The sequence below is a fragment of the Taeniopygia guttata genome, chromosome 2, assembly GCF_048771995.1.
Source record: "Taeniopygia guttata chromosome 2, bTaeGut7.mat, whole genome shotgun sequence".
NCBI lineage: Eukaryota > Metazoa > Chordata > Aves > Passeriformes > Estrildidae > Taeniopygia > Taeniopygia guttata.
In genome coordinates this window covers 72,843,057-72,859,006 of record NC_133026.1, presented here as the reverse complement: position 1 = coordinate 72,859,006, position 15,950 = coordinate 72,843,057, and the positions used below count along the sequence as shown (strand labels likewise).

Below are 15,950 nucleotides of genomic sequence, written 5' to 3'. Positions count from 1 at the left end.
AACTGCAGTAGAATAAGTTTTGCAATAGCTGCTAAACCACTTGTTAAGTCTGTCTTCCAATTAAACCTTTTCGGTGTTAAGTAGATGATGACATCTCTATGCAGATGATATCAAGATTGTATTGAATGACCTATTAATGAGTATTTGGAAGGCGTTTCCCAAGCAAAGTAGTTCTAGAATATTACACTTGGGGAGCCAACCTGTACTGCTCCTCTCTGTTTAACAAAAATAATACTCAGTAAATAATTCAAAGAAGGTACATAAGGAAAAATGTATTTGCTTGGAGGTACTGAGAAAAGATAAATCCTTCTCTATTTTATGTGAGTTATGTTTGAGATCAAGGCGTTACAGGCATAAACAGAGGGAAGAACAAATATCAAAGTTAGTTCAGTGGCTTTTAACCACATTTCAGTTTTGAAGTGACATGTATTATTTTATAATTGTATAATAAACACTTTAGCACCCATCGCATCTTGCCGTGCCTGACACCAGTGCCAAAATATGGCTAAAACAGGAAAGAATTTTGGGCTTTATATGCAAAACCAGCTTTTGCTAGGGATAGTCCCCAGGCTGGTCAGCTTCCAGTTACACTTCCAAGCCTGATCCATGTGATAGATCTGTTCATGGTGGGTGGAGCAGTGCTGGAACTGACCTCTAACCATGTGTTCCTTCCAAAGTTATGCTTTCCTTGAGTTATGCTTGCTTAGCCTCAACTCTGATTCAGACGCTTCTAAAACAGTGGACTTTAACTCAGGTAAGAATGCAATCTCAGCTACTGAATTTTATGTGGCTGATATCTTTGGTAGACATATCCTGCTGTGATGAAAATGTTAGCAGCTCTGTGTATCTTATCCAAACAGAAGCTGAAATTTCATTTATATTGTACCCACTGCATTGTTTTGTTTACAGAATGTTAATGTGATATTTTTTTAATGTGAGCAAAAAGGCCAACTAAAATTTTGTTTGTCATCCAGATTCCTAAAAAAAAAAGCTTTTAAACACTATATTTAAGCAGGAAGCAGATCACCATTCCAAGTTCTGAACTATGACTAGAAGTTCCTTTTTACTTTAGATTTGCTATGGCATATAATAAAATCTTTTAGGGATGCTTGCTGGCAATATAGCTGGTAAAATTCAGTCAATGAAAACAGTCCAAGAGTTTTTTTACCTTTTTCCTTCAAAGCAAAATCTTGGACTGGATTTTCTGAAGGAATGTTTCCATTTGGTATGACACTGCTATTTCTCTGAAAAAAAAGGCAAAAAGTGACCAAAAATGCTAATATCATCAGATAGCAATGGCAGTGACACCATTTGAAATGATGAGTTCAGCAGAATAAGCCTAAAATCCATTGTAATCTTTGTCTGAGACTCAATATGGATGCCACTAATTTCCCACCTACACTTGAAGTGTGTACAGACAGGGTAAAAAAAGAAACTTTGGCTCTTTTTATACTGTGTGTTCTCTCTTAGTTTCACACAACTTTGGTTGAATGCTCCATGCTATCCTGCTACCTCTATCTGAGGTATGATTCACGGTCTGTTGTTTTTCAAGTGATCAGAAATCTCTCACTCAGAAGAAGAGTCCCAAAGCATAGAGAAGTGCAGAATGTGAGAAGAAGCCCCTTGAGTTACCTCCTAATTTTATCTCTTCTTGCTTAGGTCCTCTAAATTAATGAAATTCTATAAGACAGAGGTAAGTGCAGGACATGGGACCCTTCAGAACCCTCCCTAGCCTTCCCACCCATTAGTTTGTATAATAGGTGGCTACATCTGGGTCCTTGTGAAAGTATTTTTTACCCTTTTTTGGCCCCGGTCTCGTTTGTGGATTTTATTGAGCTTCTTGGAATGGTTTATTCCTAGTTTGGTACTCTTGAAAGATTCTAAGCGCTTCCTCATTGTCCTATGGAAAATCTCCTTGTCTTGTTTGTCATCTTCACTGTGCATGATCTCATGTCGACTGTACAGGTGTTTGTGCTGTGGCCAGGAAGGGAAGACAATATTCATTTACTTAGAAATACAAGTGAAAGCCCTGAATCAATGCATTCAATCAGTGTCACGAAAATGTAAACAACTCTGTAAGAATGAATGAACTAAAGACCAGCCTGAAGACATTAATGAAACTCCTATTTTTCTTTTTCTTCATGAAACAAGTCCAGGATTTTTAAGTGTGTAAGTGTTATTCAAAGTAAGTTTCTCCCCTGTAAATGTCTGAATCCCTTCAGTTGATACACTTCATTTAATCCTGATGAGAAACTTTGCTGTCCACAGTTCTGCATTCCACTGGCCCCAGTGATTTCAAAGGCACTGGTTCTTTTAAAATGCCATGTTCTTAAATGAGAAATCACACAAAGAGCCTGTCTTCCTCAAGGGTGCATATTTTGCAGTGGATTCTCTCCTTTTGAGTTTCACTCGCAAGTTTGGTTCCTATTTCCTCTTAGTTTTAGATTAGAAAACAGTCCAATGCTAGCCTCTTGCTCTCACCTCCTGCCTGGGTTTATACAGGTACTGCTGTAGAGTGTGATGAGCAAGGGTATCTTCTGTGTCCCGGATACTTTTCCTTCTCTGCTCTAAAGCTTGCATGTCAAGGCAAACCGGTCCAGCTTTTTCTCTCCTGAAGAAAAACACAAACAGTGGTTTTTGAAATCAGTGATCGGTGAAAAGGAAGAAAAAACAGGAAGATGGGGAATGAAAAGCAGAAAACAAGATGAAGCTAAAAAAAAAAAAAAAAAAAAAAAGAAGAGTAAGAACTGGCTAAATGACCAAGACTGAGGTAAATGCCTAATGGGAAATGTGAAAATGTCATTGGTTTCTGTGTTTCAGGGGGATGTAGTATTAATTAAGATCACAATTTACATGACACATGGTATATTCAGTAAGAGATTAATCAAAAAGTTAAGGAAGGGGCAATTCTTTTCCTTGCCTCTCTCCTTACTTTTTCTGGAGCAAACGCAGAAATAACATCTAGCCCTGTATATAACAGTTGGTGAACCAAAGGAAAATAAAACAACTTTAATGTGGATGTCTGCTTCATCTTACCAGCCTTTACCAGAAAAACTGTGTGTAAAATATGACATTATAAATCCATATATACCCATTTTCTGTGGGAGTAAATATTAATTAAAGTTAAAAAAAGTAGTGACTGAAGCCCCTGTAATTTGCATTTTTCAATTTTTTTAGCAGTGTTTCAATTTCCTCTCATACACCACCCCATCAGTCCACTTTACTTACAATAAATAAGAGACAGAGCTTTCCACAGTGCTTGGGAGCGGAGTGCTGAAATCCACATTTACCATGTTGTCTGTACTTGGAGAACGTATAAAGGCCAGTGAACCTCTACGTTCTCCCTGGTCATGGAAAGAAACAAGACATATAACAGCTGTAAAAGCCTAGGACAAAATGTGTATCAGAATACAGATAATTTGTGAGACTGTATTTATGCACATACCACAAGAAGCATGGGAGGAGTTGTATCTAGGTAACAAATAAAAACTATTTTTAGGTTTTATGCTTTCTTTATATGGAGTGACATTATCCCAAGAAACAAAGCAAAGAGAAAACCTATTCCACTCTTAGAAACTGATTTTGAAGAAGTGAATGATTTCCTGTACCTCATTAGATTTGCAATTTTACTTTGTACAATGCTGCAAGCAAAGAGCATAGGAACATACATAAGGATGTTTATGTTTCAACACATCAACACATTATCAGTAGCATTTTCAAAGACACAACATTAAGTTTTCTGTTCTCTACCAGACTGGAAGCAGCAAATATTATGTGGTGATAGAAGTCTAAAAGACAATTAAAAAGAGTTTATGTCATGACAAGATGAGATATTGAAGAGATGAGATTTCTTTCAGTTTTAAAACTGATGCCACAGAAGTGAACTACTGGAAAAGCTCAGTTTTTGTCTTCATACTTTTCCCTACACCTAAAGTAATCTCTTGTTTAGCTAAAAGGTATCTGTTGGGTGACACTGTGGTTACACAGGCTGAAAACATCTATGGTTTTAAATCACAGTGGAGGGAAATCACATAGCAGGTCTCTAGATTTTAAGCAGTAATAATCAAGAAAAATCACCTCCCTTGCAGAACAGATCTCTACATTTCTCCAACTTTAACTGTACCATGTTCCATTTACATTTTCATATTTATGGAGCAAACAAAAAAATGTTTTCTTTTGATGTGGTAACCCACATGTGTATCAGTATGTGGGTTACCAATGGCATTAAGAAATACCCTGTGGCCTCTGCAGGCAGAAAACTTGAGTTTAATAAAATTGAATTCTGCGAGAACATCGTCCCATCTATTTTCTTAAGTGAATCTGACCTTCTTTTCAAATCAAATTTAATGTTTCATACATACATCATACCATATAATCAGGGAAGGTATTTTAGCCAGAACAAGTTACGAACCATGAGTATTTTAAGTCACTTCCTTTCAGTTGCTCTGGGTTACTTTCATTTTTCTTGGTTTAAATTCCCTCCTCCCAGCTGTAAGGAATTTACTTAGATAGAGACTGAACTCTCTCAATTCTTATTTATTATATAGATGCACCACAGAAGCAGAGTTGAACAAAGAAAAATATATAAAATAACTTTTAAATTCCTCATTTTCTTGCAAGTAAGGAGAGAGTGAGTAGCTGGGGGAGGCAGGTCTTTACTTGTCTTGGAAGAAATAACTTTAATTTCAAAGTCAGCCTGTAATTCATAGATATTTAGTTCAAAGGTATATTTGCAAAGTGAAGTTTTCTTTTAATACATTCTTTTGATACATTGTATACTTGAAGAAAATATTAAAGTGAGAAAGGTGAAATTACTTTAGAATTCACAACTCATAATTAATTTCTGCTGGAAGAAAATATATTGCAAAACTTCTGTAGAACTTAGAGAACTTTCAATTTCTTTTTCTATTATCGGATCAGTAGACATTTGCCCAACAGAATTTATCTGCAAGAAACAATATACACAAATAGGATTTGGACTAAGGTATCAAAAAGCAGTTCCGTTGTGTTTCATCTCCTAAGAATTTATTAGTTGAATTTTTAGAAATGTTTCTTTACTATATAGGATCAAAGACATTATTGGATAAAAATTCTGACTCTAAATCTGCATATATTAGTGATCTATAAAGCCCTTTGCAGCTGTTAAAGAAAAGAAACACTATAATGAATCTACTGTACAGATTCAGCAATGAATCTGAACATGAGTTTCATGGTCATCCACCTCAAAGTCATTATCTAACTTTCTTCCTCTGAGGTGTGACCCAGAAAGAATCACAAGAAAGAAAATTAGTTCTTGAGCTCAGATGGTCTAAAAACCAAATGGATAATTTACAAAATCTCAAAAGGAAGAAATTGCTTGTCTTGTTGAACTATTCTCCATCTTCCATACTAACATAATTTCTGAATTTAATCTTGTTTTCTCAGTTCAACCTCCAAAATTATATGTTTCTTTTGAAGAAGACTTTCTGGCTATAGCTCATTAAAAAAAAAAAAAAAAAAAAGAGCTTAGGAGTAGTAGTATCAATGATAGTAATAGTTTTTATTTAAATTAAAATAATTAAGTGATATATCATGTAACTGTGAAAATTAATTCAATTGCAGATTATGGACATAGATAGATTATAATTGCAAAGACCACTTTTACAAATATTCCATTTAAAACTATCCTTTGCACTGTATCTATACTGCACATTCGTGGCTATTTGAACTGAGGTGACTAGTTTCATGCTGAAGAAGATTAGGAACTCTTACACAATCAGGTAACATTGCTGCAGTACTCCTGTAAAGGTCAGAAACTTTCTTCAAATCTCCTTCAAAAACTTCTGTTGAAAGTCTTAAGTTTCCCTAACTTCAACATTCTTTCATTGCAATTGATATTTGTAGTATATTTTACCCTAATTACTCTATCATGGGGGTTATGATTCCATTGAATTAAAGTTACCCTTTTATATTTTTTTCTTTTGTGCATGCTACAGTGATCTGGCAGATTGAGATTAGCAGTCACACACTTTGGCCACATATGCACGTCATTTGGAAGTGAGCTTCTTCAAATCAGATTTGTCATCACATAGAACCACTATCCTGCAGGAGCCAGACCCTGATGACATATTTAGAAAGATAACACCCCTCCAGAATTACAAGGTTTTTTTCATGTAATGAATATAGAAATAAAGATATTCTATAAAATGCAACAGAAATGTACACTGAAGTAAGTACAATATACTAGCATTTGGTGATCAGGTACAATGCTGAGAACCACAGCTTCTCAAATCAGCAATACTGACACTCAAAACACATTAAAAAAAATAAAAAAAGCAAAGCTGAGATAGAAATAGTTTTCCTTTAGGCATCTCCTGCAATAGATCAACTTTAGGTTATAGTACAAATTTTTAAAAAGCAAATTCCAAATGATGCTATAATATGTCAACAAGTGTTCATAAGTACCTCAGCCACATAGCTAATTGCATCCTTCAAGTTGAGCTCATGGAAAACATTAAGGATTTGGTCCCTTGATTTTTGAGCAGACCTTCTCATCAGTATTTTTCTGAGGTATTTCCTATCAAAATTGGACCACCTGATAATTTAAACAAACTGTGTTAATGGCAACAAGCAATTTCAGTTTCAAAGCATTTTTAATTTAGTATAAATTATATTTTTTTAGCTAAACACTTTGAAAAAAAAGGGTGAACAATGGAATGTGAGGGTTTTGTGTCTTGAAGCTTTTTGATTAGCATGTAAGGAAAGTCAAGAAGAAGCCTGCTACAGACTTATTCAGCTGTCACAAAGCATGTAGTCAGTTCACTCACCCAACACTACTACAAGAGTGCTGTGATTACAGCATCTTATTTAGGAGTCAGTAACACATTTTATACTTTGGGATATTATGTTACTTTATTTTTTTCACTTCTGATTGCTTAATTTTATTCCCTTGTTGAGAAAGTAATCTGCTTTTTCCCGTGTGTATTGTAGGACAGCCAGACCAGAAAATCAGTTCAGAATGACAGTGCCCTTCCAGAAGCTCTACCAGAGGGCCACTGATGTGCCTTTAGGGATAGTAGCCATGTGCATTTTCAATGATCTACACTTCCAAGGTTGTCTGATAGTAGAATATCTGCCCTATCATGTTTAGGGTCCAAAAGATTAAAGGCTGTTGCACTTTCTTCCAACTTTCTCAACAATTCATCCAAATGGCATGAGGCAGCTTTGGTGACTACTGCTCAGAATTTCTCCATCCATCTCGCCCAATGGCCATTTTGAGCTTTTGATTCAGATTGCATAAACCTTTTTGTGTTAAATATTATTCACATAATTTATAACTATTCCTCTTTGGCCAGAACATCTGACCAGAAGGCTCTAATTCAGGTTGCTACACCTGAACCCATCAGTTAGGATGCTAGGGGTTGCTGTTTCTTTATGGAAGCAGCACTTCAGTGTACATAGAGTCCAAAAGGCAGGCTTAAGAGAGTCTCATTCAAAATACATTTGTCATCAAACCACATACTCAACCATGAATCTATATTAAGCTATTCCTTCTGTTCTTACTCAAGGGGATTACTTTCTGACATGCAAGAGCTCACATGCTAATCTGCCACTTTAAAAATATAGCTCTGTCTTTGAGGCAATATATCAAAACTGGAGGCATATTTGCCTGTATTATATATAGCCTACTGAAATTTATTCCCGAAAAGTAAACTATAAACTTAGACCAAAATAAAGAAGATGTTCTGTCTGTAGTGCCTCAGAAAATTTTTTACTGCATAAATAAATGAAAATCAAAAAGAAATTAAGGAGATTGTCTCTATAACTGGATGCAGGTGAGTAATTCTGCTTGAGTTCCAGTACAAGCTATCTTCAGTCTAAGAATTGTATTGTTTTGCATGATAATGTTAAACCTAAGCTAAGAGACTCAGCTTCTCAGAAAGCATTAGGGGTGTGCTCTGCAGAAAGCTAACACAACTACATGGCTTTTGGATTGGAATTGGCATGTTGAGTCAGCAAGAGGTTAGTTAGCAGGTCAAAACTGTGACTCTTTGCACCTATGAAATGACCTGACTCCGGGGAGAGAATGGTCTAACTTGAAATAATACTCTCAAGGATGTCCAGATTTAATGTCCTTTGTTTCACATTTATTCATCTAGGTATGGAAATGTGTCCATCACAAGGGTAAATCTTCACATGTAGGAAGGAAATGGTGTATCTTTCATCTGAGTAATTTTACTTCTCTCTAGATGAATAAACTATAAACAGAGGGGATGGTTCACTATTAGTTTCAGACGAATAGGCTGAAACTGTCAGAGTAATTTCAGAGCACCCTCTGCCACAACTTTCAGAGGTGTTGAACACATCCTTGTAGAGATAGGATATAAAACTAGCATAGTTGTAGGTCAGGATGTTTAGTGCCTCCACACATAAATAGTGTTCATTAAATGTAGTAGTACAAAGAGAAACTGACATTAACATTCTAGGTGAAAACTTCTGCAAATAGTCCATTCTCTAATCTTGTGAGGATGACCCCTGTATGTGAACTGAGGCACCTGCAAAGGCATAATCTGAACTGTGGAAGAGAAAGGAAAGATTCTAGTTGTAAGGGAACAAAATTACACTGTTTTGACATTTGCTGTATTTTCAATATTTTCAGTATGCAACCCCTTTAACTACATTTAGCATCCTTGCTTTCCCTAAGCTCACAGGCTTAAAAAGTTGTAATGTACTAATAATATTTCCTAGCAGTATTTCAAGATTCTAAATAGGTTACTACTTACTTGTCTCTCAGATAATGATGCCCTATTTGTCCAGAAATGTCTTCTATAGCAGAAAGAATGTGATCAAAGGCCTAGGAAAGTGAGAGTGGAATTAATATCTTTACAGAAATGAAAAAGCATAATTAGAAAATATCTCAATTTATTTCAGATTGTACCAGGTGACCATGGAGGATAATTTTATGGCTGCTATAAATTTTTTTTCCCATTTACAGAAGTACTAACTACTATAAGCTTTTCTGCAAAGGTCCTGAACTTTCTAACCAGTTCTTCATAAATTCACTTAAGTATTCTAGAATTACAAGGGTCTCAGCGAGAAAGTACTCAAACCCCCATTTCAACAGTCAATTTTAAAACTTTTATGACCTCATTTTATCATCTCCATTTCTGCCCTATTAAGTACATCTGCCACTATTAGTGTAGGTGGTTATTTCAGTTGAGCAGTTTCCACAGTGATTCTTTTTAGATGTTTCAGCAGTTCATACTCCCCTCAGAGTAGAAGTAGGCACCATTCTTTTAATATCTAGGGCAAAATTTCATACTGAGTGTATTAGTTGGCTGATAGAAATCTGGAGGCTTATAACTCTTGATTCAAACCAAGGCAGCTGCAGGTACAATTTGGCCTTTTTCTGTGCATGGTTATTAACATTTCACTCTGAACATTGGAATGATTACTGCAGAATACACAGTTGCTACGTTTGGAAGGTCAGGGCTGACATTTGGTACTGGTGAGGCTGTACCTCTAGTCCTGTGTCCAATTCTGGGCCCCTCACTTCAAAAAGGACATTGAGGTGCTGGAGCATGTCCAGAGAAGGGCAACAAAGCTGGAGAAAGGTCTGGAACACAAGTCCTGTGGGGAACAGCTGAGGGAGCTGAGGTTGTTAAACCTGGAGAAAAGGAGGCTCACTCTCTATAACTACGTGGAAGGATGTTGTAGCCAGGTGGGTGTTGGCCTCTTCTGCCATGTCCCAAGTGAAAGGACAAGAGGAAGGTCCTCAGTTGTGCCAGGGGAAGTTCAGATTAGATTCCAGAAAAAAAAAGTTTTCCCTGAAACAGTGGTAAGCACTGGAATAAGTTGCCCAGGCAGGTGGTGGAGTCACTGTCTCTCTAAGTGTTCAAAGAGTTGGCTGGGCGTGGTACTGGGGGATATGATTTAGGAGTGACTGTGGTGGTGATGTGTTGATGGTTGGACAGAATGTTCTTGAAGATCTCTTCCAACCTTCATGATTATGTGGTCTTGTACTCCTCCATCCTTTAACCTATATTTATATTGAAAAGTTACATTTTCTTTTAATGAATGAAAATTTTATAATGTGGTATGAAAGTCAATTGGAAGAGTTTGTGTTTCAAAATATTCTAAAAGGGCAAAGAAATCCTGGGACATACAACATTCACACTGAATTAAAACTGTTGTCATCAACCTGGAATGTCAGTATATAATTTTTCTGTACTGGGCAGCAGAGTATTTTTCTGTGTAATATGCAAGCTACAAAGCCTGCATTCAGGCTTTCCAAAAATTAAGGTTTTGAGAAGGAAAAATAAAATTTTTTGGACATGCTTTGCCCTAGCAATCATCAATCGTTCTCCTCTTTTAGATGAAGACAAAGAAGCATATTCCATCTGTGCTGTCTCCCCAGTACTCACAGCCCCATTGAATTCTCAAGTGAAAGACCAGAACTTTCATATGAATATCCTCTCATAGGACTCCAATCAAAGAGAAACAGCAATGTACAAATAACTTTTGAAATATTTGAAGGATTTTGCACTTTTTTGATAGCCCACTCCCTTACAAAAACATTTTCACTAATAATTTTGTTTTCTCATAAGGTGGTCTGTAAAAATGCCAAAGATACCATGAGGGTTTTTTTTTTAATATCTTACTCTGCCATGAAGTTTCTCATTCAGTTTTGGTTCTCTGTGTTCAGTTTTCTTCACTTTCAGCCACTGTACCAAAGGTTTGATAGTCAGTCCCTAAGGATTGAAACATGACAATAAATGCTTAGAAGACCTCTTAGACTTTCCTCCAGCCAGTTAAACAGAAATAAAGCACATTTATGTTTTATTTGGTGGTTCTCATACTTTCTCAGTTGATTTCTATTCCTTCTAGAAGATAAAATAATACAGTACCCTCAGCTCCTATTACAAAGATTTGAAAAGACAACAGTGGAAAAATATATCATCTACAGGAAAAATATGGTAGTGGAAGAGTAGAAGTGTTTCCTATGCCACTGAATGTGGTATTTTCTCCACAAATCAGGAGTCTGTGAACACAACTAAACTTTTTGTAATACACTTCAGAAAATATTGTAAGCTGCTATCTACTGACACATTTTCATTAAAATCTATGGTTTTTTATCCAGGAAGTGCTATTTTGTTTAGAGGTTAAATACTTTCTTTCCCCACTGCTTGCTGCTATTTTTTAAAACAAGGACTGAGGCTCAGGTAGATCAGCTTAATGACTGTATCTGCCCATTAAAAGCATGGTTCCCTATAGTTATTCACATGAGGTGAAGGATGTTTAATCAGATATTAACTTGGCACTATTAATACCAGGCAGCTAAGACTGAATAATTTTTAGCACAGAGGAAATTGTGTTTTGCCCCATGTGGTCCCACATGAAAACATAAAATAGGATCTTTGTTACTAAAATTACAAATTCAATTATGCTTTCAGTTCAGTGAAACAATATGCAACCTTCAGCTGAGAACTGCTTTAAGCATTCAGTACATTTGAGGGACTCCTTCTCCTTGCAAGAAGCATGCTTGAGAAGTTAAATTACCTGGAATATAACAGTAAAAAACACAACAATGATAGTCGTGCTGACAAACAGGTTTCTGTCTTTTACTTTATTCTCATCCAGAAGTGCAACAAGAGCAAAAGCAACTGCTCCTCGTAGTCCACCGTAGGACATCACCACCTGATCTATTATCTCCAGCTGGACAGTTCTGTAGCGGTTAAGAATCCACGTCTGTATAATGACACCTGTAACACACAAATGTCAGCATGTCTAGAAATATCCTTATGGAACGTCAATATCCCAGCTTTGAGTAACAGAAATGGTGCCACCAGTCTGCCTTTATAACAATCTTCACCATCTACTTCCCCTTCTTATCACCGTGTTGCCCGCTTGGTGCCTTCTCATTACATCAAGCTGAAGGAATTAGGCGAAGCTGCTTCTGTGAGCCAGCAGCTCTTCTGAGAGTGCTGCCCTCTGGCACAGGCACTCCAGGGAAGGTTCCGCCGTGTGCTGACCTTGGAAATTCATTAAGAAAGAATAGGTTTTCTAGCACTGTAACCAGTGATATGCACAGGGTCAGTTAACAGAAACAGGCTAAACCAGCACTGATTTTGGGGTGTGGCACCCTTTTGCAAATCATTGAAAATTACGTGTAAGTCATTGTCTTATGAAGGGTTCTTTAATTATGCTAACACTGTCTCCAGACCTACAGGTGAGATGCTGCCTGCTGCAGGAGACCTAAGGCTCTAGCTGTGTCAATGTATTCCAGAACTACCTCCATACAGAGGGAAAACAGCTTCAGTATTCATGTAACTGACTTGGCATGTGTGTCCCACTGCAGCAGGCCAGCGCAAAAAAATTCCTCTCTTTTTAAAGAACTTTGAACTTGTGCCAAGAGAAGTGTCTTGTAACTGTAAGGAGGGCTGCTGGGGGAGGGGACCTTGGAAATGCTACCAATCTGACTCCTCCACAGAATGAGAACTGCAATTATGTAATGCCCAATATCATCAAGTATTTAGTAATTTGTCAATGTCTAAGATCAATTACTTTAGTGCGTGATTATTGTTATTGCTGAATATTTACTAATCTATTACAGGATTGTTAACCACTCATTTGAGGAATACAAAAAGTGTCAAAGACGAGACACTTTTAAAACACCTCATGTGCATTTGCAGTTACTTACTGAGAGGCAGCTAAATTAACAATGCTTTCAAAATATTTAGAAAAGGAGGGCAAGGAGCTAGGCACTTCATTCAGCTCAGGAGCTTCTAGACAGAATAAAAACACAGAATATAGGAAAACTGCCAGCTAGATATATGTGTGACCTATCATTTGAATTTAAGTCAAGACAAAAAGGCAAATAACATGGTTTAACTTATTCCCAGGCGTAAGTACATACACCAAATTGCCATGTTTGTTACTCTCTACAAGTACTTCGTTCTACACCTTTTTTGCAATTTTAGCAAAACTACAGCAGAACTATGTAGCTGGGCATGTCATCATTGGTATTTTGAAATATTTGCAAATGTATATAAACTCAGTAAACTGACAGTAGGTAATCCCTACCTGACACAGCCTTATTTACTCAGTTTTTCATCAGTCTCTGAGAATTATTTCTAAAGCCAGAGAACCTGCACTGTAATTATGTATGGTCTGATATCACTGTGTGCCTAAAACCTGAAGTCAGCCATAACATTAGCTTAAGACAATCTCTTTAGTGCCAAATTGAAAGAGCTGAAGGAAAGATACGGCAGACAAGAGTCACATCTTTTGTTAGATTGCAAGTTAAAGAACAAAGTCCATTTTACTGGGAGATTTTGACAATACCATTTGCTGGGTCAACAAAGGTTAGCCACTGAATGATTCATGTTAACTGCTGGGCTACTCACATCTTCACACATCATCAAAAATGACATCCTGCTATATTTTCAGCATATGACAGAACTTACTGTAAAGTTTACCCTACTAGTCTAACACAAATCCAGCAATAAATTCAAGTAAAATAAATTGAATGTTTCAAACTGAATAAACATAGAACTCCAGATATTTTTTTGGGGAGAGGGCTAAAGAATATGTGATTGCATCAGCAGTGCAATGCAAAAACAGGAAGGTCACTCTCTTACCAATAACTCTATATACAGAAATGAAGACCAGAGTCAACAGAATAAAAGCTGTATTCCATGTCCAGATATTTGGATCCACAGCCGAAATACCCAGGAACATGAAGATAATAGTTTCTGCTCCACTGGCTAGCATTTTCATAGTATATTTTACAGTTGTAGAAGACTGTTCAGATATGTTAGCCTTGACATATTTCTGACAGCAAATGCCACAGAAGGTTATCCTAGAAAAAGAAGCAGTTGTTCAGAAAATATGTATCGCAACATATAATATTTTTTCCATCTGTCTGTCACATAGTGATAAAAATCCACTATTAATTCCTAAGAAAAGATACATTCACGAGTACGTGGAGTCTAACCTTGGTAAAAAGCATATCTCAAATATACATGCTGATGTGACCTCAAGTGGCCTGAAGACAGCATTTCATTTGAACATAACAGACTGTAATTCTCTTCAGATTACCATACTGCTTTCAATGTAAATTTTTGAACCTTGTTTACATTAGACATAATCTTAAACTAATGATCTGTTTGCAAAAAGATTTTCAGAACTTGAATACTATATCATCTACCAATATGACAAGCAAAACTGGGAAGAAAGTTATGCTGGGAATCAATGGAAAGTAAGAAGAGAAAGACCATAGAGGTACTCAAGCCAAAACTGGCAACATTTAGGTAAACCTTAATGGTCAGCCACAACAGAGAGAGAACAAAGAATAGTGACATTCACACAGTCCGTTAGAAAAATATTTCTTCAGTTTCAAGTAATAGGGAAAGATGTCACCACAAATGGACAACTGTTAAGTTTGAAGTATTATTAATAACAAAGAGGAAAGAGTCATGTCTTTGTATTTTGCAAAGGAGTTCTCATGTTGCTCAGCAGATACTGGAAAATTTGCATTCCTTTTCAAGGCTGAATGACAGGATTGGCAAACTATAATCTAGTGCAGTGTGAACATAGTATTATCCAGCATAATCTTAATGAGTCCCACATATATATAAAATATATTATATATTTTTTATTTATATATATATATATATATAAAATATAGAGTTGTCCCATATAATTTAGGTTTTCCTTTCAATGTTTTTAAATACCATTTTCCCTTCTCATCCCCTTCATAGGCAGTAATAAAAAGAGACTTACGCTAAGATGGCAGAAAGAGAAAGCATCTCTGCTGTGAGGTATGACAGGTAGGAAATGATAAACACAAATCCAGGTTCAATGATCCTCACATGCTTGGTGAAACGACTGACCAATGAGAGCAGGAATGCAAAGAAAATGCCAACCAGTGTCCCACCAAGGCTCACCACGAAGAATGACACTGAAAAACAACACACCTAACACAACTTAAACCATAGAAATATAATGGTTTGACCTAGTTATTTTCCAGAGAAAGGACAACAAATGGCTAGTAAATCACAGAAAAATTTGGAGGACATGTCAAATTCATTTCTAGGCCCAAGGCTTTTGAGCACTTGGTATGTGGATGTAGCATTCTGTAGAAAAACAAGGCTACTTCTTTAGTAAAGAAGTTAAGCCTCACCGTTTTACTTTTATTCAAACCCACTGCATTTCTTTGTACTATTTTTTCCCATGTTCTGTAAACAAATGTTTTTTACGAAAGCGTATTATAGAATACAACAAAGTCACTATTAAAACATTTATTCATAAGATAATTTAGTTTCATGCAATGCTTAGAATAGGAAATAGTGACTAAATTTTCAGGCAAAATTTCTTTATAGTTACTGGCAAACATTGCTTGATGGTGATCAGTGATAAGGAGTGGAAATGCCTGTATGCAATCTCAACTTTCCTGGAATGCAGGGAGACCATAGGCTAAAATTAAGGAAATGCTATTAAATACAAAGAAAATGTATATAGCTGACAGTTTTGGTGTTCTTAGCAAATGAACTCCACATCTGTTGAGTGTCCTCAAAAGAAAACAGATCTGATTAAGTTTCCCAAATATTCAAGAATTTTTTTTATTTTTTTTCTTTTCTTAAGACATTTACCTGTGCCATATAAGTGTGTGAATATGAGTAATAATGGAAAGGGATGAAAAATAACAGTTGCCAATAGCATAGCAATAATGTTTTGTTTAAAATACTGCATATATACACCAACTGTGTGATACAGAATTTATTTCTACGCACCTATGCCTTTGAGACATTCAATTCCTGTCACATTCGTTGGACCTATCGCAACAAAAGAGTCAAACACATTGTACAGCACCTGGAAAGAAAAGTAGACTAATTTAATAATTGCTCCTGAATTGAGCCTATTAAAATAATCTCCTTAGGGGCCTCAATATTATGAAGTCTGAAATTGTG

General features: G+C 36.3%; 1 protein-coding gene across 4 annotated transcripts in view; it reads right to left on the bottom strand.

The window, feature by feature from the left end:
- The window catches only part of SLC9A3 (solute carrier family 9 member A3), a 56,773-nt gene that overhangs the window by 8,507 nt on the left and 32,316 nt on the right, over positions 1 to 15,950 (bottom strand). For 3 of the 4 annotated variants that reach the window (XM_041714617.2, XM_012571753.5, XM_030265642.4), the window contains exons 4-14: positions 15,774 to 15,852; positions 14,764 to 14,941; positions 13,620 to 13,840; positions 11,539 to 11,741; positions 10,641 to 10,730; positions 8,763 to 8,833; positions 6,445 to 6,574; positions 3,229 to 3,344; positions 2,482 to 2,611; positions 1,798 to 1,974; positions 1,169 to 1,244 (exon numbers count right to left, since the gene is read on the bottom strand). In XM_041714617.2, the coding sequence (XP_041570551.1) occupies positions 1,169 to 1,244; positions 1,798 to 1,974; positions 2,482 to 2,611; positions 3,229 to 3,344; positions 6,445 to 6,574; positions 8,763 to 8,833; positions 10,641 to 10,730; positions 11,539 to 11,741; positions 13,620 to 13,840; positions 14,764 to 14,941; positions 15,774 to 15,852 (1,471 nt within the window). The remainder of the gene's footprint in view (positions 1 to 1,168; positions 1,245 to 1,797; positions 1,975 to 2,481; positions 2,612 to 3,228; positions 3,345 to 6,444; positions 6,575 to 8,762; positions 8,834 to 10,640; positions 10,731 to 11,538; positions 11,742 to 13,619; positions 13,841 to 14,763; positions 14,942 to 15,773; positions 15,853 to 15,950) is intronic. The other variant, XM_030265641.4, reaches the window with a different exon arrangement.